Source organism: Balaenoptera musculus, chromosome 10 (genome assembly GCF_009873245.2).
Source record: "Balaenoptera musculus isolate JJ_BM4_2016_0621 chromosome 10, mBalMus1.pri.v3, whole genome shotgun sequence".
Lineage (NCBI taxonomy): Eukaryota > Metazoa > Chordata > Mammalia > Artiodactyla > Balaenopteridae > Balaenoptera > Balaenoptera musculus.
Window position 1 is genome coordinate 43,989,553 of NC_045794.1, and position 27,603 is coordinate 44,017,155.

The 27,603-nt window shown below is 53.1% G+C and overlaps 1 protein-coding gene and 1 long non-coding RNA gene across 6 annotated transcripts; one reads left to right on the forward strand and one right to left on the reverse strand.

The window, feature by feature from the left end:
- On the forward strand, positions 1 to 27,086 carry PDE1B (phosphodiesterase 1B). Of its 5 annotated transcripts, XM_036867194.1 has the most exons (16): positions 1 to 150; positions 239 to 361; positions 16,811 to 16,924; positions 17,819 to 18,001; positions 18,189 to 18,255; positions 18,602 to 18,718; positions 20,973 to 21,113; positions 21,526 to 21,626; positions 21,708 to 21,833; positions 21,951 to 22,052; positions 23,111 to 23,231; positions 23,546 to 23,627; positions 23,947 to 24,055; positions 24,483 to 24,613; positions 25,122 to 25,241; positions 25,710 to 27,086. In XM_036867194.1, the coding sequence occupies exons 2-15, from the start codon at positions 252 to 254 to the stop codon at positions 25,223 to 25,225; spliced, it is 1,608 nt and encodes a 535-aa protein (XP_036723089.1). In that variant the 5' UTR covers positions 1 to 150; positions 239 to 251; the 3' UTR covers positions 25,226 to 25,241; positions 25,710 to 27,086. The 5 variants fall into 5 exon arrangements, with proteins under 5 accessions (XP_036723089.1, XP_036723090.1, XP_036723088.1 ...); XM_036867195.1 differs by lacking the exons at positions 1 to 150; positions 239 to 361 and adding an exon at positions 4,787 to 4,948; XM_036867193.1 differs by lacking the exons at positions 1 to 150; positions 239 to 361 and adding an exon at positions 11,541 to 11,718 and having other exon boundaries at positions 25,710 to 26,132.
- LOC118902632 lies at positions 6,231 to 8,302 on the reverse strand. Its single transcript, XR_005021585.1, has 3 exons — positions 7,937 to 8,302; positions 7,492 to 7,611; positions 6,231 to 6,871 (listed from the first exon to the last, which is right to left on the reverse strand). It is a non-coding gene; the product is annotated as an uncharacterized LOC118902632 (long non-coding RNA).
- Positions 27,087 to 27,603: the final 517 nt, after the last annotated feature.

The following is a 27,603-nucleotide window of genomic DNA, read 5'->3' on the forward strand; positions in this document are numbered from 1 at the left end:
CGCGGCGGCGGCGGCGGCGGCGCGGAGGGCTTGGACTGGGAGCCCAGAGCTCGGCTGGGCAGCGGGAGAGGAGGAGCCTCAGGAACTGCAGCTCTGCCAGCTTGGGCCGAGCCTAGAGACACCGGCCTGGCTGGTCCCCGCCAGCCGCAGGTGGGAAGGGGCTGGGATGGAGGGCGCGGGTCTCCCGGCTAGCGGCTGAGGCTGAGCCGCGGGGCTGTCTCCTCCCTCTGTTCCGTAGACAGAGGCTGAGCATGGAGCTGTCCCCCAGCAGCCCTCCCGAGATGCTGCAGTCGGACTGCCCGTCAGACCTGGAGCTGAAGTCAGCCCCCAGCAAGAAGATGTGGATTAAGCTTCGGTCTCTGTGAGTCCCCGGGGAGGGGAGTTGGGGGGAAGGGATCTTAGGGAGCCTGGAAAGGCGGGGGATAGCCGGAGCCGGGCCGCTGGATTCTCTCGGGCACACATGTTGGCAGGTGAGAGGAAATAAGCTGCCCTGACACGCGTGGCCAGACCACATGTGCAAGGCATGTGCGGAGCAGGCCGGCCGGTTGGAGCGGGTTTAGGAGTTGCAGAGCTAACGATGTGCCTGCGGACCCCCCGGGTGACACATGCAGCGCAGAGAGGCAGCACAATATTTGCGGTGTGGCAGGGCCGCGGACAGGCAGCATTCAGGAGGTGCCAGGCTGACTCACACGTATCCATGTGCAGGGGTGTGCAGATGTGAGACACATCACACGTGTGTGCATGACTGTCCCAGGGTCACAGAGATGTGTGTAGAGTGATTGCACACAGTTGCAGATCTACTGCATGGGGATACTTGTGCTAACCTGTGGGTCATATGTATCTCGACTGGGATTGGTGGTTTCCGCCTCCTGCATCCAACGGGGTGGGGGGCGGAGGGGATGGGCGGGGGCGGGGCACCCCATACCTGAGCTGCTCACCTCTCTGAATATTAATAATGGGGGACCCATCTGGGATCTAGAGAAGGGGTGGAACCCCGACCTGGGATCTGGAGGAGGAGGGGTGGAGCCCCTACCTGGGAGCTGGGGTGGTGGTGAAGAGAGATTTGTTGACAGGGGCAAGGTAACTGTCAAAACCTTTTTGTTGCTGTAGGGTCTCCCAAGGATCTCCAAGCACATTTAGGCATCTTATTGTTGCAGGAAGAGGGCATGTGGGGAGGAATAAATGGGAAAGGGGAGGACTCCGGTGTCCCATACTCCAGTTCCAGGGAAGGAAAGGAACTTTTCTTCCTGCTCATCAGAGAAGGAGAGGATTGGGTCAAAGACAAGCCATGCATCATGTTTATCTCCCTGTCAGCTGCCATCGGGTAATCTCCGCAGTCTGTTGATTCTTAACCAGAGCTAGGGAAGTGCTCCTCTCCCTGCTAAGACTTTCCATGGCCCTAGGAAAGAGGCTGCAGATGTTTGGTGAGGAAATACAGGAAACACAGCCTCCAAACCCAGTTCCTCCCCAGCATTCTCAATGGTGAGCACTTAAGTTTTCCATTTCTGGGCTCCGGCAGAGGGAGAGATGGGGGTAGAATATGGATAGATGTTTATGATTGTGTTTTTTTAAAAAGCATTCACCTGTGGTGATAAGATGACGCCTTTATATTGGGCCCGTGGGTCTGATTTACACATTAGCTGCTTAGAGAGGCCTTAGGGAGAATGGAGGCATAGTGGGCAACAAATGTGCCATAGTGGAATCCAAATGTGCTTCTTGGTCCCCTCCTTTGCTGTCTCTGACCAATGCAATTTGCGGGCTCCATGAACTGCAGCCTTGGAATGAGGTTCTGGGATGAAGAAATGGAAAACCGGATTGAACTGATTTTTGTTGGGAGGAGCCCCAGGTGATTCTTGACAGAAAACACTGCTCTGTTAACAGGAACTAAGCTGGGAAGAAGGGTAGGTAGGGAAGTGGTCAAAAGGCAAAGAAGGGCCCACAGGGTCTATAAGTGGCAGAATTCAAGGTGTCCCAGGATGCTTCCCCACAGCACTAGTGGCTCATCATGTACTTCCCTTGCCTCCGTTCCAGGTAAGGGACGCTGCAAATGAGCAGGTTCTACCATTTCACTCTCTCCCACACCTTTCTAACCACAGGTCTTTTCTGGAAGCAAATTGCTATTTCTTCCTTTAATGTGAGAAGTGGTCAATGGCAAGAGAAGAGGACCCTCACAAGGAGGCACTGAAACCCAGGGAAAGGAGGGAGTAGAGGCAGCTGCTCCTACAGAGTGTGTTGGCTGAGGTGTCCTTACAGGAGGTCACTGTGGACGAGGATCACTAATCTTATTGATGAGACTTCTGGTTTTCACTCACTTCAGCAATCTGGTCCTTAAGAGTGCTAGCTACACGTAATAACTTACCCAGAAAAGTACCATCTCCTCAATGTTAATTACCAGGAATAGACTCCCAGTCTCACTTTTTCAAAGCAGAGGCAGATCTTGATATCAAGTTAGATCCCAAGTTGATAGCTTACTAGATTTGGCCCTGTTTGAATATTGAGAGTGTGTGTGTGTGTGTGTGTGCGCTTTGCCAGTCAGATGAAGGGAAATAAAAGGATTTAGGACTTTTGCTGGGTAGGAGAGGGAAACAACTCTCAGGGTCGAGTGGTTTCTGAAGAGGTGAGCAAAGAGGGCATTTCCTCCTTTAAATGGAAATAGAACCCTCACCCTCACCCCCAGTCACCACTGTCCCCAAATAGGCCTGGGTGGGAAGGGGCTATTTAGTCTGGAAAGAGGTAGATGGACGTGATCATCTCAGGACTAGATACGGAACAGAAATGAAGACAGATGGAATATATAGATTCCCATGCTCAGCATATCCTATCTCCCCCACCCCTACGACCCTTTTAATTTCTAATCTGGGACATCAAGATTCTCTTTAGGGAACCTGGGCCTGGTGTTTTTTCCTCTGGTTAAAAAAGCCCATAGGAATATAATTGTCCAGGGCAATTTCTTCTTGGGAAGGGCATCCAGGAATTCTGTTTCCCGTACTAGCACTCTGCCAAAGCTAAATTCAGAATCTGGAGCATATTAGCTGGAGAGTCTCTAAGTGTGGGATTTCACCTCTACCTAGCAGGAAGATTTCCCTACCTAAGCAGACTAATAGGCTGAGGCATGAGAGAGGCTGAGACAGGCAGTTCAGGGATGATGGGTTGGCCAGATGAGTTTCAGCATCTCTAACCTTAAGATGGAGGACTGGACTTGCCTGCCCACCCTTCTCTGAGACCAGAGGACCTTGAGGAGTGTGGGGGAAGGGCCAGTAGAAGTTGAAAGGGTTTTTGGTGTCTTTTGTGAAACAAGAAAAGCTATGAGCAGAGATTGGTTTGCCATCCTTAGCTCATTCATTCATTTAACAACTATTAATTGAGTGCCCCCTGTGGGGCAGGTGATGTGCTGGATGCTGGGGATATAGTGGTGGACAAAATGGACTCAGTTCCTGATTCTGTGGAGCTTGTAATATGGACCAACTCCAACAGATGGAGTGGAGAGTAGAGAAGGCACCCTACCCCTCGTTTTTGCCACACCCATCCAAATGGTAAAATTCAACCATTCTGGTATCTGCCTCATATTTTCCTGTGGGGGGTTACCTACACAGGAAAAGCACATATATGATCTCTCTCTCTCTCTCTCCCAGGATAGTACAAGCATCACTCTCTTCTCTCTGCTCCAGTTCCTCCTGGAATTTTACAGACAGAACTTCCCTCTTCCTTGGGATAGTATAGACACAATCCCTTTCTCTTCTCCTTTCTCCACATGGTGTACACTCAGGCTCCCATGGTGTAGACCCAATGTCCTAAGCTGTGGTTCAAGGTCATTTCAGGGGACCTGGAGCAAGGACCCAGTTGGGGATTATTTTTGCCCATCTTTGTTTCATCAGAGTCTAGTGTGGGACCCAGAACATAATAGGCACTCAAAAATTGCTCTTAAATAAAGGAATGAACAAATGAATGAATGAATATACCTGTATATGTCAGAGAGCCCAGTTCTGTCTCTGATTCTGTGCTGCGTGTGTTCCTGTGTGTAGGGGGTGAGGGGAGTAGGCATGGGGATGGAAGAAAGGGAGAGGTTGTTTTTGTTGTTGCTTTTAGAGGGTGATGTACAAAAGGTGTGGTCCTCTCTTTTGAGGACCTCAGAACAAAGCCTGGAACTGAAGGAGTTACAGAGAGGATACAGAAACAATCTGGATATATGAACGAGACGTATCAGGATGAAATTGTGAATGCCTGACGTGTATACATATGAATCTGGGTAAAGGTTGATGTGCGTGACAAGGACATTTGGTGGAGTGTGAGCTCCATGACGATGTCTGTTTTTATGTTTATAAATGGCATGTGTGATAATAAATATGTTGGGATAATAAACACGCGCTTACCTGAATACCTGAAATTGTCCTATGTGTGAATGAGATGATGTACGTGTGTACGTGAGTGTGTGTATAGGTAATGGGATAATATGTATGTGTGATCTGGTGTATGTGTTAGTGACACACCGAAATTTTGGACAATCCTGGGGAGATCGAATGCACAGGAGGGAGAAGCCCAGGGACTGGGCTGGGTGCCTCACTGATTTATCCCACCTTTTGTCTTCATTTTGTATATGCCCCATGGACTGATCTTCTGTGGCTCTTACCAGTTTTGAAAACTGTGCTGCTGTCCTTTCTCTACATATGGCTGTGGAGTTTCCATGAAGATTGCAGGATAAACTGGCTCCCTGGACCTCTGGAGAAAAAGGAGCATCATTTCTCCCAGGCCTCGGCGGGAATGATTTTTAGTGCCTTCCTCCCTGGATTGGCCCTTCTTCCTTTATATCCAACCATGGCAAAGGGAATCTCTCCTCCCTGGGTTTTATATCCCCCTCTATTGTCTTGAAGGAGGCAGCTATTGCCCCCACCAGCTTTGTCTTGAATGAGGCATCTCTCGATGGTAGAGGGTGGAAAACACCTGCAGTAAGGTGAGGGGGAGGTGCAGAGATACGGGAACTCAAATTTAGACCAAGGGGAGAACTTCACAAACCTCTGGTCAGAACAGGTGGCTGGAGGGGACCGGGGACCAGAGTGGTGGCAGTGGAAGAGCAGAGGGAATGTTGGGAGACTTGAGCCTGAGTTCTTGTTTCCACTCTGCCAAGTATTAGCTGCATGATCTTGAAGTCACATAATCTCTGCGTCTCTGTTCTTTATTTGGTAGCGTCCATATGAAAGTGGCTGTTAAATGATAAAGTCTGAAGTTCTTTCAGCATGGGAAAGCTTGCTGTGTGAAGAGGCAGCGGAATGGGAATAAATGGGTGGCCATTGGCTTGGATGGGGAGAAAATAAAGACTCAAGAGGCAGGAATATGAATGACTTAATAGGTTCGAGTCCTGGTGTCTGGGACCTGATTTGGAAGAGTCTTGCTGATGAGTGGTTGTCTGGAGGGGGTAAGGCAGGTGACTGAGCTTAGAGAATAGAAGGCTGGGTGGGGTGGGAAGAGGGCTGTCCCACAAAGGGTGTGGGCCCCTGAGGTCAAAAGAAAAGAGAGAAACTTACTCCTTGTCATCTCTTTCCAATTGGTCAAAGTAGAAGTGGATGGAGCAACTTTAAGTTTTGGTGGGTGTGGGGAGCCTAGGGACCGCATTGGTGAGTTCCGTGAGCATTGGAGGAATTCCCCTCTGGCATTTATCCTAAATCTCTAGGCCTGGGGGTGATATGACCAGGTATGACACATCCTATTCTAGAGAATCTCTAAAGTCCCTTAGAACCCAAAAGCACTCTGCTTGCCCGGGAGCCCCAGGAGGCCGGTTAAAAAAGACAGAGGAGATCCCACGTTTGAGGTTGCCACTTATCACTTTTGCCAGGAGGAGGGTGAAGTAGGTTGGGGATGACGCTATCGGACTGGAAGGCCAGGTGACAGACAGACTCAGGAAGCTTGGATGTCTCTAGATCCTTTCCACCCGCCCCCAGTCCAGGGAGCTCCTGAAGTCAATGCAGTGAGGGGTTGTGTCTCATTTTCTCCTCTTTATTTTTTTGGCTATTCCCATCAGACTGGGATGGAGGAGCCGGGAACCTTGAAACAGATCTTTCCCTCTTTGTTGAGTCTTTAAGGGGATCATCAGGGATTTGTTTGCAGCTTCTCTGCTCCCTCTGCTTTCCTCTTTTTTGATTCTTCCTGCAGCCTTTCCTCTGCCCCTTCCCTCCTTTGTTCCCATCTCTTTCTTATTTCTCTGTCTCTGCTGGGCTCTATTTTGCTCTCCTCTCTTGTCCCTCTTCCTCTCTCTCCTGGTCAGGAGCCAGGACCCCACCCCTCCCCCGCCGGCTTCCCCAAGCTCAGGCGTTGTTGCAGTGATGGTTCAGGGCAAGTTTGCTGCAGGCACCCTTTGGGGCCGCCTTATGAGCCCAGCCTCAACTCCTGTATTCTGCAAGGCCTTTCTTTCGCCTTCTCAGTGACCTCATCCTCCCAGCTCCTCTGGGGAGGAAGCCAGGTAATTGCCTTTGGATCTCAGGGGGCTGATTTTCGCAGGTATGGAAGTTGAGTAGCTATTTTCCAACTCTCTTCAGGATAGCAGCAGAGAAAGAGGGACAGAACCAGGGCAGCAGGTGGGCTGCAGGTGAGACCACTGGGAGACTGGTCTCCCAGTTGTTATATAATGAGATTGTCCCCTAAGGGAGGAAGACTTAATGGTCCCCGAGAACTGGGGGAGAATCCTGGGAATAGTGAGTGGGGCAAAGATGGGACTTGAAGGGGAAGAAGGACTACTGAGAAGGGAGAAGGAGAAAAGCGAGCTGTGATCCACTCACTGCAGGAAGGCCCCTAGTGCCGGTGCTCTTGCCCCTCTGTCTCCCATGTCCCCAGCCCTGCAGCTGCTCCTCTCCCCTCAGTTCCAGCGGCATCTTCTCCCTCTCTGGGAAGAAAACAGCAGGTTAGGATATGACTTCAGCATCCCAGACCTGGCAGAGGTCCACTGAGGGAGCTGGGATGGGGTTTTGGTGCAGAAGCAGGCTTAGGGGAGAAAGGGCATATCCAGGGAGAGGCCTGGGGGCTCAGGGCTGGGAGAAAAGCTAGAAAGGGGGTACTCAGGTGGTACTGTTGGATCCAGCCAGGCCCCCAGGTCAGTTGATTCCGCAGCTGCAATGAGAAGTCAGACTTGCAAATAATTACAGTGGCTGCAGTGGGATTAGCCTGCCAGCTGGTGTTGGCACCATTTAGGTTGGGAAGGGAGCTTGGCTTCCAGGGGGCTTAATGATTCTCTGGCAGGCAGGACCTGGGGACTAGAGAAGCTTCTTTCCTTCCTATTCCTTGGCTTCTCCGCTCCCCTGTTTATCATCTCTTGATCATCTAACTTGGCACCATCTGCCTAGTTCTCTCCTCTGCGCCCACCTTGTTTGGAAACTTCTCGGGGCCTGGGTTGAGTGAGCACACATGCCAACAGTGTCATCAGGCTCCAACCGTCTCTCTACAAGCAGTAGCTTTAGAAATTCCAATCTGAAAGAAATATAATAAATCAAATTGCACCAGACTCACCCCAAAGACTTCTTCGTCCTGCCCATTCTCTTCCTTTCTGTTCTTCTCTGAAATGCCAAGAAAATGCTGTTGTTTTCATTGCAGCGAGATGGACTGAAGATAGATATGCAGGAGAACTTCCTGGAAAGTTCATGGAGGTTAGAATGTAACCTTCCTAAGGTAAAGAAGAAAGCCACCCTCCTCCTTTAAAGCATCAGGTTAGGGCTAAGTTGGGGGAAGCAGTGAACCAGTCAGAAAGATAAACTCCAACCAGGGACTCGAGACCCAGGCACCCTACTTCCCTAGTGCCTCCAACCCAGGCAGTGACTCTGAGAACCATAATGTGTTACAGAGGGGGAAACTGAGGCCCAGAAACAGTTGGTGAGGTGGGGGCAGGGCTGAGGCCAGACTCAAATCCTGCTGATTCACAATCTAGAGCTGCTCCCATCACACTGGCAGTCAGTACCTTGCCAAGCTTCCAACTCACTCTCCCATCCAAGGCCACCTTCAACATCTGTTAGGTCCCCTGGAAGCAGGGCATCTGCTGGGAACATCTGTTGGGATGTGGTTTGGAGGGCCGGTGGGGTGGTCCATGCGGAGGTGGTTAATGAGCAGAATTAAATAGTGCAGGGAGGGCGAGGAGGAGTGAGCAAGTGAACCAGAGACAGAGGTCTTCTGGGCTGGGTCCTGGGAGCCTCCTCTCTGGTTAGCCTTCCTCTGACCTTCTTGCCCACCCCTCCTATTTCCTCCCTCTTTCAAGGGCTGAAGCCTGAGGGAGACGTGACTCACTTGTGTGCTGGGCAGGCAGCTGGGGTATCTGGGTCCTTATTAGTCTGGGCTAAGGCTCCAGCTGCTTAGATTACCCCCGCCTCAGCTGATCTGAGCTGTGCTGGGCCATTGCTAGGAACACGTGTTAGAAAGGGCGTCTGGTCAGGAGGCAGAGGGGGAGTTGCTTTCAGCCACACGCAGGATGTGAGCCGACTCGTCCCCCTCTTCTTCAGTGTTTCCCAGACCTTCTGCAGCAGCACTTTTCAAGTGTCCTTTCTTTCTTTCCCTGCCCCCTTAATACCTCCTGCCCCTCTCCCTCATCTCCCTCCACTCTCCTGGCTCCTGTCCTTCCCCCACTACCCACCAGCCTTCCCCAGGCCCTGCCCAATTCTCCCTCGACCCTCCCTCCATCCAGCTCCTCTGTCCAGTACCTGGAGATCTCTCACCACCGCTGCCATGTCAACCTGAGGCCTGCCGCCTCCCGGGATGGCACCCCAGCTCTGTCACGGGGGGGGAGGGGGGCTATTTTTACCTCTGGAGCCACCCCCGCCACTGTGCCCAGCCAGCTGCCAGAACTGGGGCTGCCTTCATAGCAGTGGGAAGCCAGGGGAGTGAGGGGAGCGGCAGTGCTTGGGTAAGGTGGGGATCTGGTTGTTCCTGGTTTCTGGAGCTCCATGCTCTGCATGTCCCCAGCTTCCGCTTCCGCTGATTCCCTGGTCCCTGGAATAAGGAGCCAGGGAGGAGACCCAGACATCTGGAATGGTGGTGGCGGGGAGACTGGGCTTTTCCACATCAGGGGCCCTGGGTACAAGGGTGGGCACAGGGGACTTTGTTCATGGAGGACTTGTAATGAACTAACTAAAATAAAAACTAAATAGTAATCTTTTGCATTTATGCATCACTTTATAGTTCCCAGGGTGCTCTCATATGATCTCGTTTGATCCTTGTGAGAATTCTATGAAGCGTGTATTTACCCATTTTACAGACAAGGAAACTGGAGCCCAGGGTGTCTTGTCCAAGGTCACACATAGTGCTAAAGTCCAGGCAAAAATCTCCTGATTTTAATTCATATCCTTTTTCTATTGGATTTAGATGATTTCCTTGATTTTTTTCAATTTCTGAGATTTTGGAGCCTTTAGATCAGCCAGGTAATCCCTTCCCCAGCACCCCTCCACCCACTCCCCCTTACACCCCTCTTCTCTGACCACAGGCAGAGTCTCCTATGCTTTGCTCATCCCCTATTCCAGCTCCTGTTCTTCAGTGCAGGTGGGGAATGGTGGGGATGGACCGGGGAGGGAGGCATTATAGTTGGGCTCCTTGCTATTTTAAAACTACATTTAAGGGCTGAAGGAAAATTCATGCTGGGATCATCACATCTATGCCCTGCCTCCCATCCAGGGAACAGTCTCCTTAGCTCAGACAGAGGTAGAGTGTGGCATGTGTGTATATGTGTGGGTGAGTGGATACGTGTGAAATTTTTTTTCCCAGGAAGGGATGGTGGTTGATCAATATCCTTTCTAATTAGGAACAGTTGATAATAGGCTGGGATGAGCATGTACGAGGTGCACGCTGGGATGATGCAGCATGTATGCACGTGGGGTGATGTGGTAAGCCGTTATTTGTACAACCATCTTTGGTTCTACTGGGCAAGAGAGCAGAGGGATGGACAAGACATCCTCTCTAGAGCTTTTCTAGTCTAAAAAATCTCTACCTTTCAGTAGGATGGTTGAGGTTAGTGCCTACTTGGCTCAGGGGGGCTGGACCTGGAGTCAGGTGAGGGAGGGAAGCTGACTTGGGTTGGTGTTTGCTGGTGTACCACCTGGCCCCACTCCCACCCCATCTGTATCTCTCCAAGCGAGCTTGTCTACGGAGCAGGCTGAATAACTTGTCCCTCATCCCCTGGGTGGCAGTTCTAGGTCTCTGACTCTGGGTCTAGTCCTTTCTCTCTAAAAACACTACCTAGCGCAGCGGCCGCGCTGCATGGCTACCAGGAGTTTACTAGAACACAACTTTGTAGACATTTAACCTGCATTGCTGCTTCTTGTTGCTGCTGAAGCCCATTTCCGCTGGTCCCAGTAATTTCCCAAACTTCATTTGTTTATAAGCCTTCAAGGCTATGGCACAGTGACAAGGTATTTTAATTTCTCCCTCCTTCTGGTGGGGAGGGGTGCGAGGCGAGGTGTGTGCGGGGTTGGAGCAAGACTTCTCATCATAAAATCCTGGTTCTTGGCCCGTTTCTATTCTTTTCTCTTTCTCCAGTCATACTCATCCCCTCTAGTCGCTTTTCCTCATCCCCACGTTACCCCCAGCCCTAGGCCGTAGATTAAGGAGACTGTAATCGAGCGGAACTCTCTTCCCCCGCTGCGTTTGGCTTCACTCCGGCTCTCCTCCTTAGCCCCGCCTCGCCCCTCCGCTGACCAATCGCGACCCCAATGCACTTGTATTGGTGACGTCACCCCACAGCCAATCCGGAGGCGGGCTGGAGCTGTATACGCATGTCCACTTCGCGCCGCAGAGGCCGGGCTCTTGTCTTCCTAACCTGAGCGAGAGCAAAGCCAGGAGGAGGAAGAGAGGTCTTGGTTCCCAGACACTTTCTAGGCTATCCCATCACTTCTCTTCTCCCTCTGGGCTGGACTGACCTCTCTCCAGTTAATTCACGGTTATTCCCCAGTCCCCGTTTTACAGATGAGGAAACTGGGGCTGGGAGTATTAAAGAAACTTGCCCAGCCTCTCGGTTTCGATGAGCAAGTCCTTCTGACTTTCAGCCACTACTTGGGCGGGGGCTTCCCTCCCTGTTGAGCGGATCTCTGGGTAAGGATCCCCGGATCCCTAGCTTTAGCGAGCCCCTCTCCTGCAGTTTCTAGTTCTCTTCCGGTCTTGCTTCCATCCTTTCAGGTGGGTTAAAGCTCATTTTGAAGAATGGCCCCGGGGAAAAAGACCCTGGGAGGGAGCCGAATCTGCCTTAGCCTCGCTGAGGGGCTCTTGCAGAGCCCTTTCCCTTCACTACAGACTTCCTCTCATGGACAAATTCAGGATGGTTCCCTGTCCCTGCACCCTTAAGCCTCCTGCTAACCCTTTCCTTCTCCCCAAAGAGGAGCCCCACCTCCTCAGAGCAAGGGGCTGGCCTGTACTATTTCTGTCCTTTCTGGGATTCTTCTGAGAACAGATTCTTGTTTTCAGTCTGATTCAGATGTGAAACTTTTCCTGCGGCCTCTCACCCACTTGCTGTGGGCTGGGTCTCTGCCTCATCACTCCTTCCCCCAGCCAGGCTCCTCCTGTTCCCCTCCCCCAAATTCTCTCTGGTCAGTCACTTTTGCTGAGACCTGGAGGAGGAAGTCAGGGACCCAAGAGGGAGCCATTCCCCTCAGGGGCCCAGGGGGCCCGGGGGCAGCATTTTGATGCTCTGAAGTAGGAAACTTTGATTCCCATGGCAAGCCCTGTTCCGGTGCCGAGGCGTCACCTCCAAGGCCCCATCCTCAGGTAGGCGCCAGGGATGAGGAAGGGAGATGGGGGGAGGAGGACAGGCTGCTGTGGGTCTACCAGTTGTAGTTTGGTGGAGGGGAGGGATCAAGACTTGACAGCCCCATATGCTATGTGTGTGTGTGTTAGCAGTGGCAGGTGACTTAGCAGTGTTTCCCCTCTTTCTCTCCTTCGTGACCCCCCAGCATCATTTAGGACCTCATATTCCTCCAATATCTCCTCATCTGGTCTTAAAACCTCCAGAGGGAAATAGGATTCTTCTCTCAACTCCCAGCCTCTTAGCTTGAGGCTGCCCTGTCCTAAGCCCCCTACTTACAGTGATCTTTCAGGGAGTGTGGGTGCTGGAAGTAGTGGCAGGGGATTTTGGAAATCATCAGATCATCCCATGGGGGCTGGGGAAGCTGCACTCTTCTGGGGCGTTGGGATTATTACTATTCAGAGCTGCCTTTTCCAGCTGGCTGCCTAGAGCTGGGAGAGACTGGGGCCTCCAGCAGTCAGGACCTGAGGCTTTCCCATCGTGGTATGGGGACTGAAGATAAAGGAGAAAGAAGTGGTGGTGGTGAACCAGGGCTAGGAGTGGAGTGGAAGGGCTGTTGGGAAGCTTGCAGGTTTCCTTAGGTCTGGACGAGGACGGGACAGGGGTGAGCATCCTGCTCGTCCAAGCAGATGAATGCCAAGGTGTGGACTTTGGGTGGGTCTGTGGAGATCCTAACTCAGAAGGGCATTAGAATCAGAGAGGCTCCCCGCCAGGCCAGGAAGTGTCGTGGAGAGACACGTGGGGAGAGTTATGTAACTTCAGGAGGGAGAAGTTCAGCACCTGGATCCTTCCAGCTGCCCGAGTCCAGGTCCCTTCCTTGGCCTCCCCATTTGGCAAATTTATTCTTTAATCTTTCTTTTCCTCCCTCCCCCCCTCCTTCTGGTGTCTGGATCATGTTGGGTTCAGATTTCAACAGGAGCTGTAAAAGAGCTCCTGGACAACATCGAGAGGTGGAGATGGGAGGAACTTGGAGGGAGGGGTGTGTTGAAAGCCAGCCTACAACCGCACTCTGCTCCCCAAGCCCTGAGATCTCAACTGGGAGTGCTGGCAGATAGCCCCCGACCTGATTAATCTGCTCCCTTTCGCTTTTATTGTTTAATGAACATTTACCGAGCATGTACTATGTGCTCTGGGCGCAGCTGCCAGGATAGAAAAGTCACTGTCAGTGCCGTCAAGACACCCCCAGTTTCCTGGGGGTCTGATGGTGTCTGCAGACACCATCACCCCAGGAAGGATGGACGACTGACCCTGAAGGAGCTGTGATGCAGTGGGGTCCAGCCTCGCTTTTGGTGTTTGGGACACAGTTAGGCTCCAGTAGAGTGAGTTGTAGGCTTGCCGACCTGAGTGAGACTGACAAGTTGTGTGACCTTGGACGAGTCTTATAACCTCCCCCATAAGGAGATTGTGAGGCTCAAGTCAGGTTTGTAATGATAAAGGAGAGATCATGGTCATTATCATCCTCTCATTTCCTCTGTTAGGGGGCTTCCTAATTACCAGCCTCCATCCAAACTAGGCTCACTCTTCTCCATCTGGACTTGGGATCAAGAAAGCAGGCGCTTGTTGGACTTGAAGGGAGTGAGGCGTGAGCTGGGCCAGCATGATGCTGGTCAGTTAATTCCAATTCAAATCATGTTTAAAGAGCCTCATTTTATATGCCAGGCCTTTCACATACATTCTTTCATTTAATCCTCTTATTAACAGGTGGTTTACTATTATCCTCACTATTTAACGGATGAAGGAATTGAAGCTTGAAAATAAAGTTTCTCAAACTTTAGTGTGAATGAGAATTATCTGAGATGTTTGTTAAAAATGCAGATCCCTGGACCCAAACTTCAGAAATTCTGGTTCAATAGGTGTGCAGTGAGGCCCAGAATCTAAAATTTTCACAAGTATCCCAGGTGATTCAGATGCAGTGGTCTACAGGCCACACTTTGATAGACACTGATGAAGAATTAGTGACTTGCCCAGGACTCAGAGCCAGGAAGTGAAAGGTCTGCATCCAGGAGTCCTGCCTCCCAGAGTTGTGCTGGGAGCCTGGGTTTCTGCATTGGAAATCGGGGCAGCACTGCCTTCCCGCCTCCCTCTCTCCCTCCCTCTAGGCCCATTGTGAAGACAAAAGGAGGTAATGTAGGAGAAAGCCCTTTTTAGAATGTAGAGCTGGCAGCATTGTCAGAGATTATGCAAATACATGCAAATGAGCACCCATGGGCTTGGCTGTTCACTTGGGAGCTTGTGCTGGGATGTGTGTTTCCCTAGGTGGCTCAAGAAAGAAGAACTTTGGTGGTGGGCATTGACCCCTAGTGGGCAGAGTTTTCCGCTGTAAAAGGGGCTGATGGAAATGGAAGACTGGGGCTGGGATTGGGAAGAGATGGGACCAGAGGCCTTTTTTTCTTCCTGGGTTGTGCGTCCCCAGAGTTGAGGGTCCCTGGCCATGGGGACTGACCAGGAGAGGGAAGCCGTGTGCCCCAATGGCAGAGTGTACCTCTTTCCTCTGTGATCTCTGGTCAGCTGTCAGTTGCTCCTTTCCAGCCCATTGGCTGGAAAGCCTTTTTTTTTTTTTAATTTAATTAATTAACTAATTAATTTATGGCTGCGTTGGGTCTTCATTGCTGCGCGCGGGCATTCTCTAGTTGCGGCGAGTGGGGGGCTACTCTTCGTTGCGGTGCGTGGGCTTCTCATTGCAGTGGCTTCTCTTGTTGCAGAGCACGGGCCCTAGGCGTGTAGGCTTCAGTACTTGTGGCTCGCGGGCTCTAGAGTGCAGGCTCAGTAGTTGCGGTGCACGGGCTTAGTTGCTCCGCGGCATGTGGGATCTTCCCAGACCAGGGCTTGAACCCGTGTCCCCTGCATCGGCAGGCGGATTCTTAACCACTGCACCACCAGGGAAGCCCCCTGGAAAGCCTTTTATGTTGTCAGCCTCTATTCCTCCTCCCTAATGAAGCCTGAGCTGGGACTGAGCTTTACTGAACCCGGACTCTTCCTTATTGAACTACCTGCTCTTTCCACATGGAGATGGTGCAGCAGGAAGGCTGGAAGTGATATTTGAAGATAGCCCACCGAGGAGGCTGGAGCGTCACCCTCCAACTTCTTTCCCCACCCATTTTTCCCCTTTCCCTTCTGCCCCATTTTCATTCAGACCTGTCTTTGGCCAGGACTGCTGGTTCCTGAGGTGAGAGTTGGCCAGTGACGCTTCCTGGGGCTGGCTATTCTGGACGCCCCTATTCCAAAGCTGCTGAGACCCCGGGATTCTAGAGCTGCTTCTGTTCAGGAATGCCATTGTTCTCCCTCCCCCGGCATCCCTGGGAATCGATGCTAATTTCAGCCTCCAGTCCCTGACTCATTCTCTTCTCCTCCCTGACTCATAGGGTGACCTTGGGTTTCTGAAGCCCCTCTCAGTGGGGAACTGTGCTGGCCACCATTTCACACCACCTTGGTTTTAGGTGGGATGGGGTGGGGCAGGGCTGGGGGAAGGAGCCAGAGGGGAATATTTCATTGCTTTCTTTAAAATCACCATCTAAAGTCAGAGAGCTCTGTTTGCTTTGTGACTGCCTGGGCTGGACTCAGGCAGTCACAAACCGGACTTTTAAGAAGACTCCCTGTTAATCCCCCGGAATTCATGAGTGCAAAATATGAGGGATTGTTCCTTCAGGCAAAGCATCCAGTAAGTGAGACCTCCAACCCCACCCTCCCCACTTTGGCTCTGTGGGAAGCTGCCACGGGGCAGAGGTAGGGGATGGGTACAGTCACCCTTGGCCAGAGGTTCTCTCTGGAGTGGCACTGGGGAGGCAGGGGTTAACCCTGCTTTGTCCTGGTTGATGGATTCTGGAATCATAATCGATTAGCTCTGCCAGGGTGGAGTGAGGCCAGGCGAAAGCATTCAGATTGGTCTTTGTTCTGTGTCTTCGCCATCCCTGCCAGGGACAGAGGGGCTGTGGACATGTACCCCCTCCCCGCCAAGACCAAAAGACATAATGAAAGAATGCTGGGGCTCTTTTGATGACTGTTGATCCCAAAGCCCTCTCTTAGGGGGAAATAAGCAGTTTCAGCTCTTGGTTATTCAGACTATGAAACAGCGCATCCCCAAAACATCACCCTGGGAGCTTGTACCTGCCTAATTCTGCTGGGCCCTGGGCAATCTAAACAAGAGTTTTCAGGAAACACTGACTAAAAGGGGGGTGTTGAGAGGTCAGAGGGGGATGGGGACCGTGGAAGAGCCCGAGATTTAACTTTGGGGGCTAGGTAAACTTAGTACAGGCAGTGGCAATGGCCTGTGATGAAAAACATTAGCTGCTGTTCTTTTTTTAATTTTTTTAAAAAATTAATTAATTTGTTCATTTATTTTTGGCTGCGTTGGGTCTTTGTTGCGGCACGTGGGCTTTCTCTAGTTGCAGCGAGCGGGGGCTACTCTTCGTTGCGGTGCATGGGCTTCTCAGTGTGGTGGCTTCTCTTGTTGCGGAGCACGGGCTCTAGGTGCACGGGCTTCAGTAGTTGTGGCACGCGGGCTCAGTAGTTGTGGCGCATGGGCTTAGTTGCTCCACAGCATGTGGGATCTTCCTGGACCAGGGATCGAACCCGTGTCCCCTGCATGGCAGGCGGATTCTTTTTCTTTTTTTTAAAAAATAAATTTACTTATTTATTTATTTTTGGCTCTGTTGGGTCTTCGTTGCGGTGCGCGGGCTTCTCATTGTCGTGGCTTCTCTTGTTGGGAAGCACGGGCTCTAGACACGCAGGCTTCAGTAGTTGTGGCACGTGGGCTCAGTAGTTGTGGCTTGCAGGCTCTAGAGCGCAGGCTCAGTAGTTTTGGCGCATGGGCTTAGCTACTCCGCGGCATGTGGGATCTTCCCAGACCAGGGATCGAACCTGTGTCCCCTGCATTGGCAGGCAGATTCTTAACCACTGTGCCACCAGGGAAGCCCAGCTGCTGTTATTCTATTAGAAAGATTAATGGGTTATGGAAGACTGAGGCTGTTTCTGTAAAATGCATCCTATTAGAGGTATCCTGTTCTCTTGACAAGGTGGCAGTGCCTAAGCAGGTTATCTGTACCCGGGCCCCTACAGGCTGCGCTACATGGTGAAGCAGTTGGAGAATGGGGAGGTAAACATTGAGGAGCTGAAGAAAAACCTGGAGTACACAGCTTCCCTGCTGGAGGCCGTCTACATAAATGAGACGCGGTGAGAGTGGTGACATGGGGCTGCGGGGAGAAACCCACACACAGAGGAGAAAGATACCAGACAGAGACAGTGATTCAGGGAGGGCCGGGGAGTCAGACAGAAACCTGACCCAGCCAAAGCAGGGAGGAGGGGCGGGAGGGCAGATAGATCTATAAGTAGAAATATCGGCAGAGGTACAGGCATAGAGTTGCAGCGACAGAGACAAACACAGACATCAAGAAGAGAACACTGTTCCAGAGCCGGAAGGAACCTTGAAGCTCATCTAGTCCTAACCTTCTTCCCAGTGCGGAGGCCTTCCAGACCTGCACGCCCAGGGTGGGAGCCACTGGTCACACATGGCTGTGGGGCTTGAAACCTGGCAAGTGTGAATTGAGATGTGTGTGTATGTAAAATACATGCTGGATTTCACAAGATTTTGAAAAGAGAATGTCAACGATCTCATTAATATTTTTATATTGATTCCACATTGGAATGATAGTACTTTGTGTGTATTAGGTTAAAGAAACGTTATCGTTAAAATAGATTTCACCTGTTTTTTTAACCTTTGAATGTGGCTACTAGACAATTTAAAGTAACTTATACGTGGCTTGCATTTTATTTCTGGAGGACAGTGCTGCTGGTCTGTAGCATCCTCGACGGGTGGTATCCATTCCACTGTCTGCTTGAATACTTCCAGAGTTGGGGTGCTCACTACCTTGCATAGTGACCTGTTTCATTATTGGAGACATCAGATAGAGAAACAGAAGTAAAAAGACTTAGCAAAAGAAAGGGAAGGGAGGGTCAGAGAAGGGAGAGAGCTGGTGTGAGAGTTTCCAAGGTGTGGCTGGGCCCAGGCCTCTAGGCTGCGGAAGCACCTGCCGTCTTTCCTCTGTGACTCCCCTTCTGGGGCCTCAGGCAAATCTTGGACACGGAGGATGAGCTGCAGGAGCTGCGGTCTGACGCGGTGCCTTCAGAGGTGCGGGACTGGCTGGCCTCCACCTTCACCCAGCAGGCCCGGGCCAAAGGCCGCCGAGCAGAGGAGAAGCCCAAGTTCCGGAGCATCGTGCACGCGGTGCAGGCTGGGATCTTCGTGGAACGGTGAGGCTCACCCACGCCCTGCCCGCTTCTACCCCTCGCTGTGTCCCTCGTTCCCAGCCACCCTCGTCTTCCAGGACCCCACTGTACCACCAGCCCCGCATGCCCACGGCCTATCCGCACAGCCCCGCCTGATCCGACCCCACTCCCAGACCTCACACCTGGGCTCCTTTCCGTTCTTCTCCCTCAGGATGTTCCGGAGAACGTACACCTCTGTGGGCCCCACCTATTCCACTGCGGTCCTCAACTGTCTCAAGGTGATCCCGGGGGTTTCAGGCAAGAGGAGAAGCTTGCGGGGGTGGAAGAGTCCTTGGGACTTTCAGACTCTTTACGGGATGATTTTTGCCTTCCCTTTTAACTGTTGTTTCCATATTCCTCAAAACAACTTTTCCCCACTCAAGAGGCACACGCCTGACTTCTTGTCACTCCCATACTGCATGATATCTGGGAAGAAAGAGGCCTATTTACCACTGCTTTGTTTTCCTGCTTCCCAAGCCTCTGTAACCATTGGGAAGTCCTCCTTGAAGTCTACCTGCAGCCCTTGCTGCTGCAGGGGATGTCCCCCTTGGGAGTCTCCCTGCCTAGTTCCTTGTTTCTCCACAGAACCTGGATCTCTGGTGCTTTGATGTCTTTTCCTTGAACCGGGCAGCTGATGACCACGCCCTGAGGACCATTGTTTTTGAGTTGCTGACTCGGCACAACCTCATCAGCCGCTTTAAGGTCGGGCAGCATCCTATCCCTGCCTCTGGGTAGGATTCTCCACTCCCACCACCCTGTTCTCAAAGAGTCCCAACAAGCAGCAGGTTCCACAGGCTCCCTGGCTCCGTCTCACTGTCAGGGACGTCGCCCCGTGCACACCCCGGTCTAGCCTTTCCTTCACTTGCTGCAGTCCCAGCCTCTGGCTTCATGTATTGCTTTCTAGGGGAAGATTCTAGCCCTGCAACTGTCCAGCCTAGGATTCTGCACTCTCGCCCTTTGCTTTGTCCCCTAACTTGTCCTCTCCAGGCTGGCTGCAAGTTCAGCTCCCTGTTTCAGCCCTCCTGCCCCTGCCCATGGACGCTGGAGGCTTAGAGGCCAGATGCTCTCAGCTGGTGCCCTGCAGGACAAGCGTCTCTCCATTTGTTTCCGGGGAGGGGGGGCCTCTCCCTCCCCTCCCCCTCCAGCTCTAGTCTCTGTCCGAGGGATTTTAGGGAGAGGGTCAGCTCTTGGCAAGGCTAGGTGGGGCTGTAGGAGGGGAGGGAGGGTGTGAACTCCGTTTGCTCCATTCAGCTTGGCTGGCCAGGAAGTGTACAGGATTAACGTCCTCTTCAGATCCTGTGCCAGGAGGGAGCGTCTTTTGGGAACAGGGTCTGGTAAAAAATCACTTGCATGTGGAAAAACCACACTTGGAAGTGGAGGGTGAGGGGGGCTGAGGAGTCGCCATGGGGATATTTGGTGAGCACTCGGGTGGGGGTGACAATAGGCGTTAGGGTGGAGGAGAGCATATGTGTTCTGAGGGGTTTGGGGGGGGTCAAAGGAGTCCAGCCGGAGGGCCCCTCCCAGAGGGCTCTGGAAGGCCACCCGGCCACCTGTGCCTCCACTCCACTATAACAGACTGTTGGTGTTTGAGAGCCTTTCCTTGACCCTTGGCTCCTCCCTTTACAACTCCCAAGGGGTTTCCAGAACTTCCCTGAGATGCTCAGCTGAGAGTTTCTTCAGTGCCTCCCTGAGCCCTGTTCTTCCGCAGTTGCGTTTTCTTCTTCTTTCCAATCCTGCCCTCTCCAGGACGGAGAACAGCAGGCTCTTATTTTTCCTAAGACTTTTCCCAGCTCATGTTTCTCCAGACTGGTTCTCAGGCTTACTGCAGACACCAAGTTCTCCTACGGGTGCTTCCTCATCCGGCAGGACTGGTTCGGGGAACTCCGAGAGTAACTGCATCACGTTGGGTTTGGCCTAGCCCCAGCCCACCTTGCTCCAAGGCAGTTAGAGAGAGAGGAGCCTTCTTGCTCTAGTAGTAGAGAACCCCTTGGAGCCGCCCTTTTCAAGCTCCACCTTCCCTTCCTGGGCACCCAGCCCCTCCCATGCTCCTCCCCTTCCCTTCCCTTCCTCCAGGGACACCATGGCAACGCAAAAGCAAGGGCGGTTGTCATGGAAACAGTCCTTTAAAATTCCCTGAATTTGGGGCACAGCCCTCCAGGGGTTGGGGCGGGGGATGTTAGGGTCTGACTGACTAGTGGCACATCCTCTGTTGTCTCGTCACTACTGTGCATCTCTACAGAAGCTTCCTCAAGTCCTGAACCCCGCTCTCCTCGCAGCCTCAGAGATCTAGGGACAGGTACAGACACCAGCCCTGCCCTCTGGGAACCTTGGGCCTTTGAAGGAAGCAAACGTACCCCAGGGCATATGCAGAGACCGAGACAGGATTGAGTAGCCCACGGCCCGACAGAGCTCTGGCTCCTGGTGCTTGGGTGTGTGTGTGTGTGTGTTGGTCGAAGGGTGGGGAAAGGCTTCTCAGAGGAGGGGGTTGATCCACATCTGGCTAGAGGGGCCTCTCCGGGTCATCTTATTCTTTTGTTTGCTTCTGAGCCCCTCTCCAGTGTATTGGCTTGGGGATGGGGTGAAGTGGTTGGAAGGTAGGAGGGAAACTTTCTTTCCTCTTCTTAAAAATCTCCAGGGAAATAATAATAATTATAGCTACTCTCTAGAGAACACTTACTAAGTGCCTTGTGCTTATCTCGTTAAATTCAAGGTAGGTGGTATTATCTTCATTCTGCAGTTAAGCATCTGAGGCACAGGAAGGCACGTGACTTGCTCAAGGTCACACAGCCAGCAGGTGGTAGAGCCAGGATGTGAACCCGGGTTCACCCGACTCCGGAGCCAGCGCTCTCCTATGCCCTGTTGCCTTCCAAGGAAAGGGCCTTGCTGACCTCCGTCTTCGGCCGCTGCCATTCCCGCACATCCTCCACAAATCTCGATTTCCTCTGTCCTACTGCAGATTCCCACTGTGTTTTTGATGACTTTCCTGGATGCCTTGGAGACAGGCTATGGGAAGTACAAGAACCCTTACCATAACCAGATACATGCAGCTGACGTTACCCAGACGGTCCATTGCTTCTTGCTCCGCACGGGGATGGTGGTAGGTGCCCTGGAAATCACTCTTCTGTGACTTATGGTCTTATGGCTGCAGAACTGGGAAGTCTAGACTTTACTCCCATTTCCTTTTTTCTCTCTTTGGTTCCTCTCCTTTGGCATCCCAAAGTCTTTACAGAGTCAGATTGGGCTTACTCACTCTAGAGTGTTCCTGGGTGGACCGTAACTTCATGGGCAGCGCTGGGGATATGTGCCGGCATGTGATGGGAATGTTGCTGGTTGGGATGGAGGAAGGTCTTTGGCCATTCCGGGAGCTGAGAAACGTGGCTGCATTAGCTCAAGAGCTGGCCTCGAAGAATGGAAGGGCTGGGCTGAGCGGTCCTGCCTGTGTGTGGAGGTCTTTGGGCAGGGGCCGGCAGGGGGTCCGCCCCCTCTCATCGTCTGTCTCTTTCTCCCAGCACTGCCTGTCGGAGATCGAGGTCCTGGCCATCATCTTTGCTGCAGCCATCCACGACTATGAGCACACCGGCACTACCAACAGCTTCCACATCCAGACCAAGTGAGGGATGGGGACGTGGCAGGGGCAGGAGGGGCCAAGTGGAGGTGCAGAGGGCCGGACACGGTGACTTGGGCTTTGCAGGTCAGAATGCGCCATCCTGTACAATGATCGCTCCGTGCTGGAGAATCACCACATCAGCTCTGTTTTCCGAATGATGCAGGACGACGAGATGAACATTTTCATCAACCTCACCAAGGATGAGTTCGTGTGAGCAGAAGCCAGGAGTGGGCATCCCTAGAGACCCCCTCACCCCAACCCTCTTTTCCCACTTCCCGGAACTCCTGCGTAGCAGTGCTGATCAATACTTGGGTTCTGTCCTTTCAGAGAGCTGCGGGCCCTGGTCATTGAGATGGTGTTGGCCACAGACATGTCCTGCCATTTCCAGCAAGTGAAGTCCATGAAGACAGCCTTGCAGCAGCTGGAAAGGTGAGATATGGTGGGGTGTGGCTGGGCATAGGCCAGAGTGAGGGGTGTGTGAATTGGGGGGGGGCATCCACATGGGTAAAGGGTGTGACAAGTCTTTACCTGGATATAGAAACTCTCCTGGCTCCAGCTATCTGAGTGTATCTCGTGTATGTGATGTGTGTGCACGTGGCTCTGGGTTTGTGTACAGCCCAGGCAGCCGGTCTATTGGAGAGCGCTTGGGCTGGGGGTCTGAGATGGGCGTTCTCAGGGCAGCTTCAGGTCAGGCTTACTCTGGAATGTAATGGAAAAGCATTCAACTCTTTGGACTCATTTCTGTATCTGTGAAATGTGAAAATGTAATGCCTCCCTCCACAATAGCTTGCCACTAGTTCCTACTCTAATAGGGCTATTGGGAGAGTCATGTGAGGTTAAAAAAAAAAAAAGCACAGAAGAAATGCCATAATTACATCTAATGTTGCTTAAAAGTGGGTGGGAGTATATAAATGTAAGGGAGAACAGACTGTGTTTGTGTGTCCTGAAGGTGTGTGTTAATGTATGGTGTCTGTGTGTGGGAGAGTGTGCAGTGTCAGAGTGTGTCATTGTTGGGAAATAATAATAATAATTATAATAATAATAATTATAGATTACATCTACCGAGCACTTATTAGGTGCCAGACACTCTTCTAAATACTTATATGCTGTATGTCATTTAATTCTCAGAACAACTCTATGTGGCAGATTCTGTTATTATTTCCACTTAGGATTGAGGAGAATGAAATATGTAAATTTTAAGTAACCTGCTCTTCATCACACAGCTAGTGTGTGATAGGTATAGTGGGGATTCGAACCCAGGCCCTTTGATTCTGAAAGCCTGGGCTGCTTCCTATACCTATGTAAATGTGTGTGTGTGTGTGTGTGTGTGTGTGTGTGTGTGTGTGTGTTTGTGTGTGTGTGTGTCTAGCCTCACAGGGTGTTTGAAGTTTGATCTGAGAGAGGGCATGTGATGGGAAGTTAGGAATGGTCCAGGCTTCCTTTTCCTAAAATATCAGTCTCCCTCCCCTTGCCATCTGCCCCAACAGGATTGATAAGTCCAAGGCCCTGTCTCTACTGCTCCATGCTGCTGACATCAGCCACCCAACCAAGCAGTGGTCGGTTCACAGCCGCTGGACCAAGGCCCTCATGGAGGAATTCTTCCGCCAGGTATGAGGCCTCTTTGCCCGCCCCCGCACCCCCCCCGCCATGGGGCCTTCTCTCCCCTCTGTTCTCCAAGTTCCCTGTTCCTACTCCAGCTCCTCATTCAGTGGCCTGCCGCTGCCAACCTGATCCCAAACCCATGGGATACAATGTCATCTCCGAAAAGCTTAACAGTAATTGCTGGCAGTGGCATTTGCATGCCACTCATTTCCAGGTCAAAGGCACACAGATCCCTCTTCTCCCCCGGCAGCCCCTTCTACCCCCAGCTGCACCTCGATCTGGTAGACTGAGGTGCTTCCCCGCCCTGTCTGCTCCCCCAGGGTGACAAAGAGGCAGAGCTGGGCCTGCCCTTTTCTCCGCTCTGTGACCGCACTTCCACTCTCGTGGCACAGTCCCAGATTGGTGAGTGTCCCTTCCCGCAGGGAGGAGAGAGTGGCGAAGGCTAAAGGATGCTGGCTGGGCCGGGTCAGGACCTCTCCAAGTCCACATCCTTCAAAGCCATTCTTCCCGTAGTGGCAAGCCCGCTGTGCTAGAGCATGGGGTCCTGGGGTGGAGTTCTCTGGGGTCGCGAAGACATCATCACAAAGGCTGCCCCCACCAGGAACTTTTCAGCCCCAGGTGACCCTGTTTTACATGCAGCCGGGGGCACAGCTGTGCTGGCAGTATCCTCTGCCCAGTCCCCCAGGTCAGATGGCTCCATTGTGTTACCCCTGCACTGCAGGTTTCATTGACTTCATCGTGGAACCCACGTTCTCTGTGCTGACTGATGTGGCCGAGAAGAGTGTCCAGCCCATGGGGGATGAAGACTCCAAGTCTAAAACCCAGCCCAGGTGAGGGTGGCCGCAGCAGCCGGGGACCCACAGAGAGCACCGACTCCCAGGGAGGAGGTACAGGCATGGCGGGCGTGGAGAAGTAGGCGACCCCAAAAGTGGGAGCCCCTCTACTGCGAGTCACACACAGGGGCGGAAGGATGGGGGGCAGGGAGTGTGGTCTGCACCTGTGTTCCCTCCGCCATATTTATATCTCTCCCATTAGATCTGTCTTTATTGCCTTTCTGCTAATCTGCTTTTATTTTCCTTCTAGTAGGAGGGAAGGTGTGGAGAGGGATGGGGACTGCGGGTGCCTAGCAGAGGGAAAAGAGAAGGATGAGGCTCCCTGAGCCTCCTGGTCTTCCATCCCCTCTACTCCGAGGGCTGTGAAGATGGCTCTGGGGTGGGCAGGGCCTGACCTCTGCAATGTTGGGGGTCCGGCTTTTAGCTTCCAGTGGCGCCAGCCTTCTCTGGATGTGGAAGTGGGAGACCCCAACCCCGACGTGGTCAGCTTCCGCTCTACCTGGACCAAATACATTCAGGAGAACAAGCAGAAATGGAAGGAACGGGCGGCAAGCGGTGGGTCCATTGGGAGGATGAGGCCTTGCGGGGAGGGCGGCTGATGCAGCAGTAGCGGGTCCCTTTTCCTTAAGCCCGTCAAGCAACCCTTTGTCTGACTCCCTCCCTGAGTTGGGAAGGGAACTGACTAGGCTGCAGTAAGACCCCAGGAACGACTGACTGGCTGACTGGCCTGGACTGTTCTAGAATGCGGACTTGAGAGAAGATAGGGACAGCCACATGCCACGACCCGAGGGACCCCATGCACATTGCGGTCTGTCAGTGGTGCCCTGTGGATGTGGTAACCTGGTGGCCCTGGCTGGGACATCTCTTCCTTAACGTGGGAGTTGAGGGCTGTGCATTTTAGCAAGCTTGGAGAGGCTCTTCCCGGGTGGGCATGGGTTGAACATAGCTCAGCTCCAAGGACGGGGGATGTGTGAGAATCCCTTACTTGTCTCCACATATTCCTTGGGGTTGGGGGAAATATACTGCTTGGTCTGGTCCCAGCTTCCCTCATGCCCCTTTGTAGGCGTCACCAACCAGATGTCCATTGACGAGCTGTCCCCCTGTGAGGAAGAGGCCTCAGCCTCCCCTGGCGACGATGAGCACAGCCAGAACGGGAATCTGGACTAGCCGGGGGCTGGCCCAGGTGAGCCTGTCGCGGTGCACGGGGAAGGGCTTAAGGTTCTGCAGGGAGTCGGGCCAGCGGGATGTCCCACAGGCCTCTTTGAAGGGTCATCTCTGGGGTTCAGTGGATGCAAGGCGGTCCTTCCCTCTTTCCCAGCGGGGATATGGAGGAAGTGAACACACAGACCCGAGCCGGGGCCTGAGTGCAGAGCAGAGTCCGCCCACCTGCAGGAGGAGGGGAGTGGGGCTGAGCAGCTCCTTTGTGAGGGCTTGGGGAGAGGCAGCAGTCAGGGCCCAAGGCTCCGGGAGGTCAGCTGGGCATGACTTTCAATCCAGCCCTGCTCGCGCCCTGGCTGAGCTCCTTCTGCAGGGCATTTTTTGCTCAACTGTAAGCGGGACTGAGTGGGGATCCGGTGGGACCCGAGGAAGGTAAGTCAGGCTGGAGATGAAGGCGGAGATCAGAGCACCGAGGTGTCTCCTCTTCCTCCAGGTCCTCACCGGGTCCGAAGTGTTCGATGTCATCAGCACCATCCATCGGGACTGGCTCCCCCATCTGCTCCAAGGGAGCATGGACGTCGAGGAACAGACAACCCACCCGAAGGACAAATGCCAGAGATTGCGGGATTGGGGAAAGGGCCTGTCCCCATCCGACACCCACTGGGGCGCACTTTAATCTCCCGGCGGCAAGACTGGGGAGCTTCAGGCTCCCAGTGGTCACTGTGTCCATCCCCCCTGCCTCTGGACTCTCCCTATGACCAGATGATCGGCTGGAGGGGAGCTTCCTGGAGGCTTCCCAGGGCCTGGGGGGGAGGGTTGGAGATGCCAGCCCCCTGGGTCCTCCCCCATCCTTTTTGCCTCCAAGTTTCTAAGCAATACATTTTGGGGGTTTCCTCAGCCCCCACCCCAGATCTTAGCTGGCAGGTCTGGGTCCCCCTTTTCCTCCCCTGGGAAGGGCTGGAATAGGATAGGAAGCTGGGGGTTTTCAGAGCCCTATGTGAGGGTAGGGGAGTGGGCTCCTTCAGGGCATGGTACCTTTCTAGGGCCTGGGAATGGGGGGCATCCTCTTTACCCCAGACCTGCACTGCTTCAGTCCCATCCCCAGCCCAGACCCTGCAATCTTCCCTCTCTCCCATTCTGAAATGGTGACCGGGGGAAGAGGAGCCATTGCCACCAGGGGCTGAGAGGAGGCCTTTCCTGGGGTCCCCAAGGACTCGGGACTGGTCTAGGCCCCTGGGGCTTGTCACCTGCCCTGGCTGAGTCCTGAACCCTTTGCCTCCTTCCTCTCCCCTGGGGCTGGGAGGCTCCCATCCGACCAATGTCTGTAAAGTGCTTTGAAGTCTCCCCAGCAAAGCACCTTCAGGATACATCCTATGAGCACAGGCGGGAGAGCTGGGTTGGGGTCAAGGGCGCATGGGGAGGGTGAGGTGAAACCCAGTAATCCTGTGCTGCTGACAGAGAGGGTCCCTCCCCCTCCTAGCCCCGGCCCAAGAGGCCCCTCCCCAGGACAAGTGGGGAGTGGCGGGTGGAAGGCAGACGGGCAGGGGCTCAGGGCTGCTGCTCTCGTGTCCTCTGGAGAGAGCCCAGCCAGGCGCCTGCCCCTTCCTCTCCTCAGGCTCCTCTCACCCCGCTTTGTCCCAGGAAGGGCCCAAGTCCAGGTGACTGCCCTCCTCCTGTCTTGTACCAACCACGCATTTGTACAGTGGGCCCTGTTCCTGTGAAGTCATATCCATGGTCTCTTAGACCTGCCACCTGCCACTTGTCCCTCCTACCCCACCCTGAGTGCGGCAGAGACGCATGTGACTCACCCGCGCCCTTGGTCTCCCAGAATCCTGCTATAGCCAGAGATCAATAAAGAAGGGAGACCTGGCCTGGCTGTGTGTGTTGTTTGCCGGGTGAAAGTGCACTGGGCATCTTCACGTGCATTGTCTCTTCAAGCTGATGAAACCCTGGTGCGGTGTTCATCCTGTTATATATGGAGGCCCAGAGAGGTGAGGTCTTGCCTGAGGTGCACAGCAAGGGTGGCAGAAGGGGACCTTACACTTCTGAAGTTCTTTTTTCTCTCCATCACACTACTTCTTCAGTAAAGAGGGGTGAATCTTGCCTTCCCTCCTCCCCTCTCCCCTCCACTGCCTGGAAAAATCAAAAGCAGTAGACAGGAGAGGCCTGGCTGTGGGGTCTGAGGAAGGTTCTTTACTTCTGCTCAGCTTTTGCCGTTTACCCTGGCCCCTCGGTGTCTCGGACAAGGGGGAGAGGTGACCTTTCCAGTTCCCAGCAAGGGCCTCTTCGTGAATAGCCACTGTGTCCTCAATCTAGCTTGGCTAACAGGTTGGAATCTGGGTGGTGGTCTCCGCACAGCTGGAGAGGGAACACATCCTGCAGCTTGG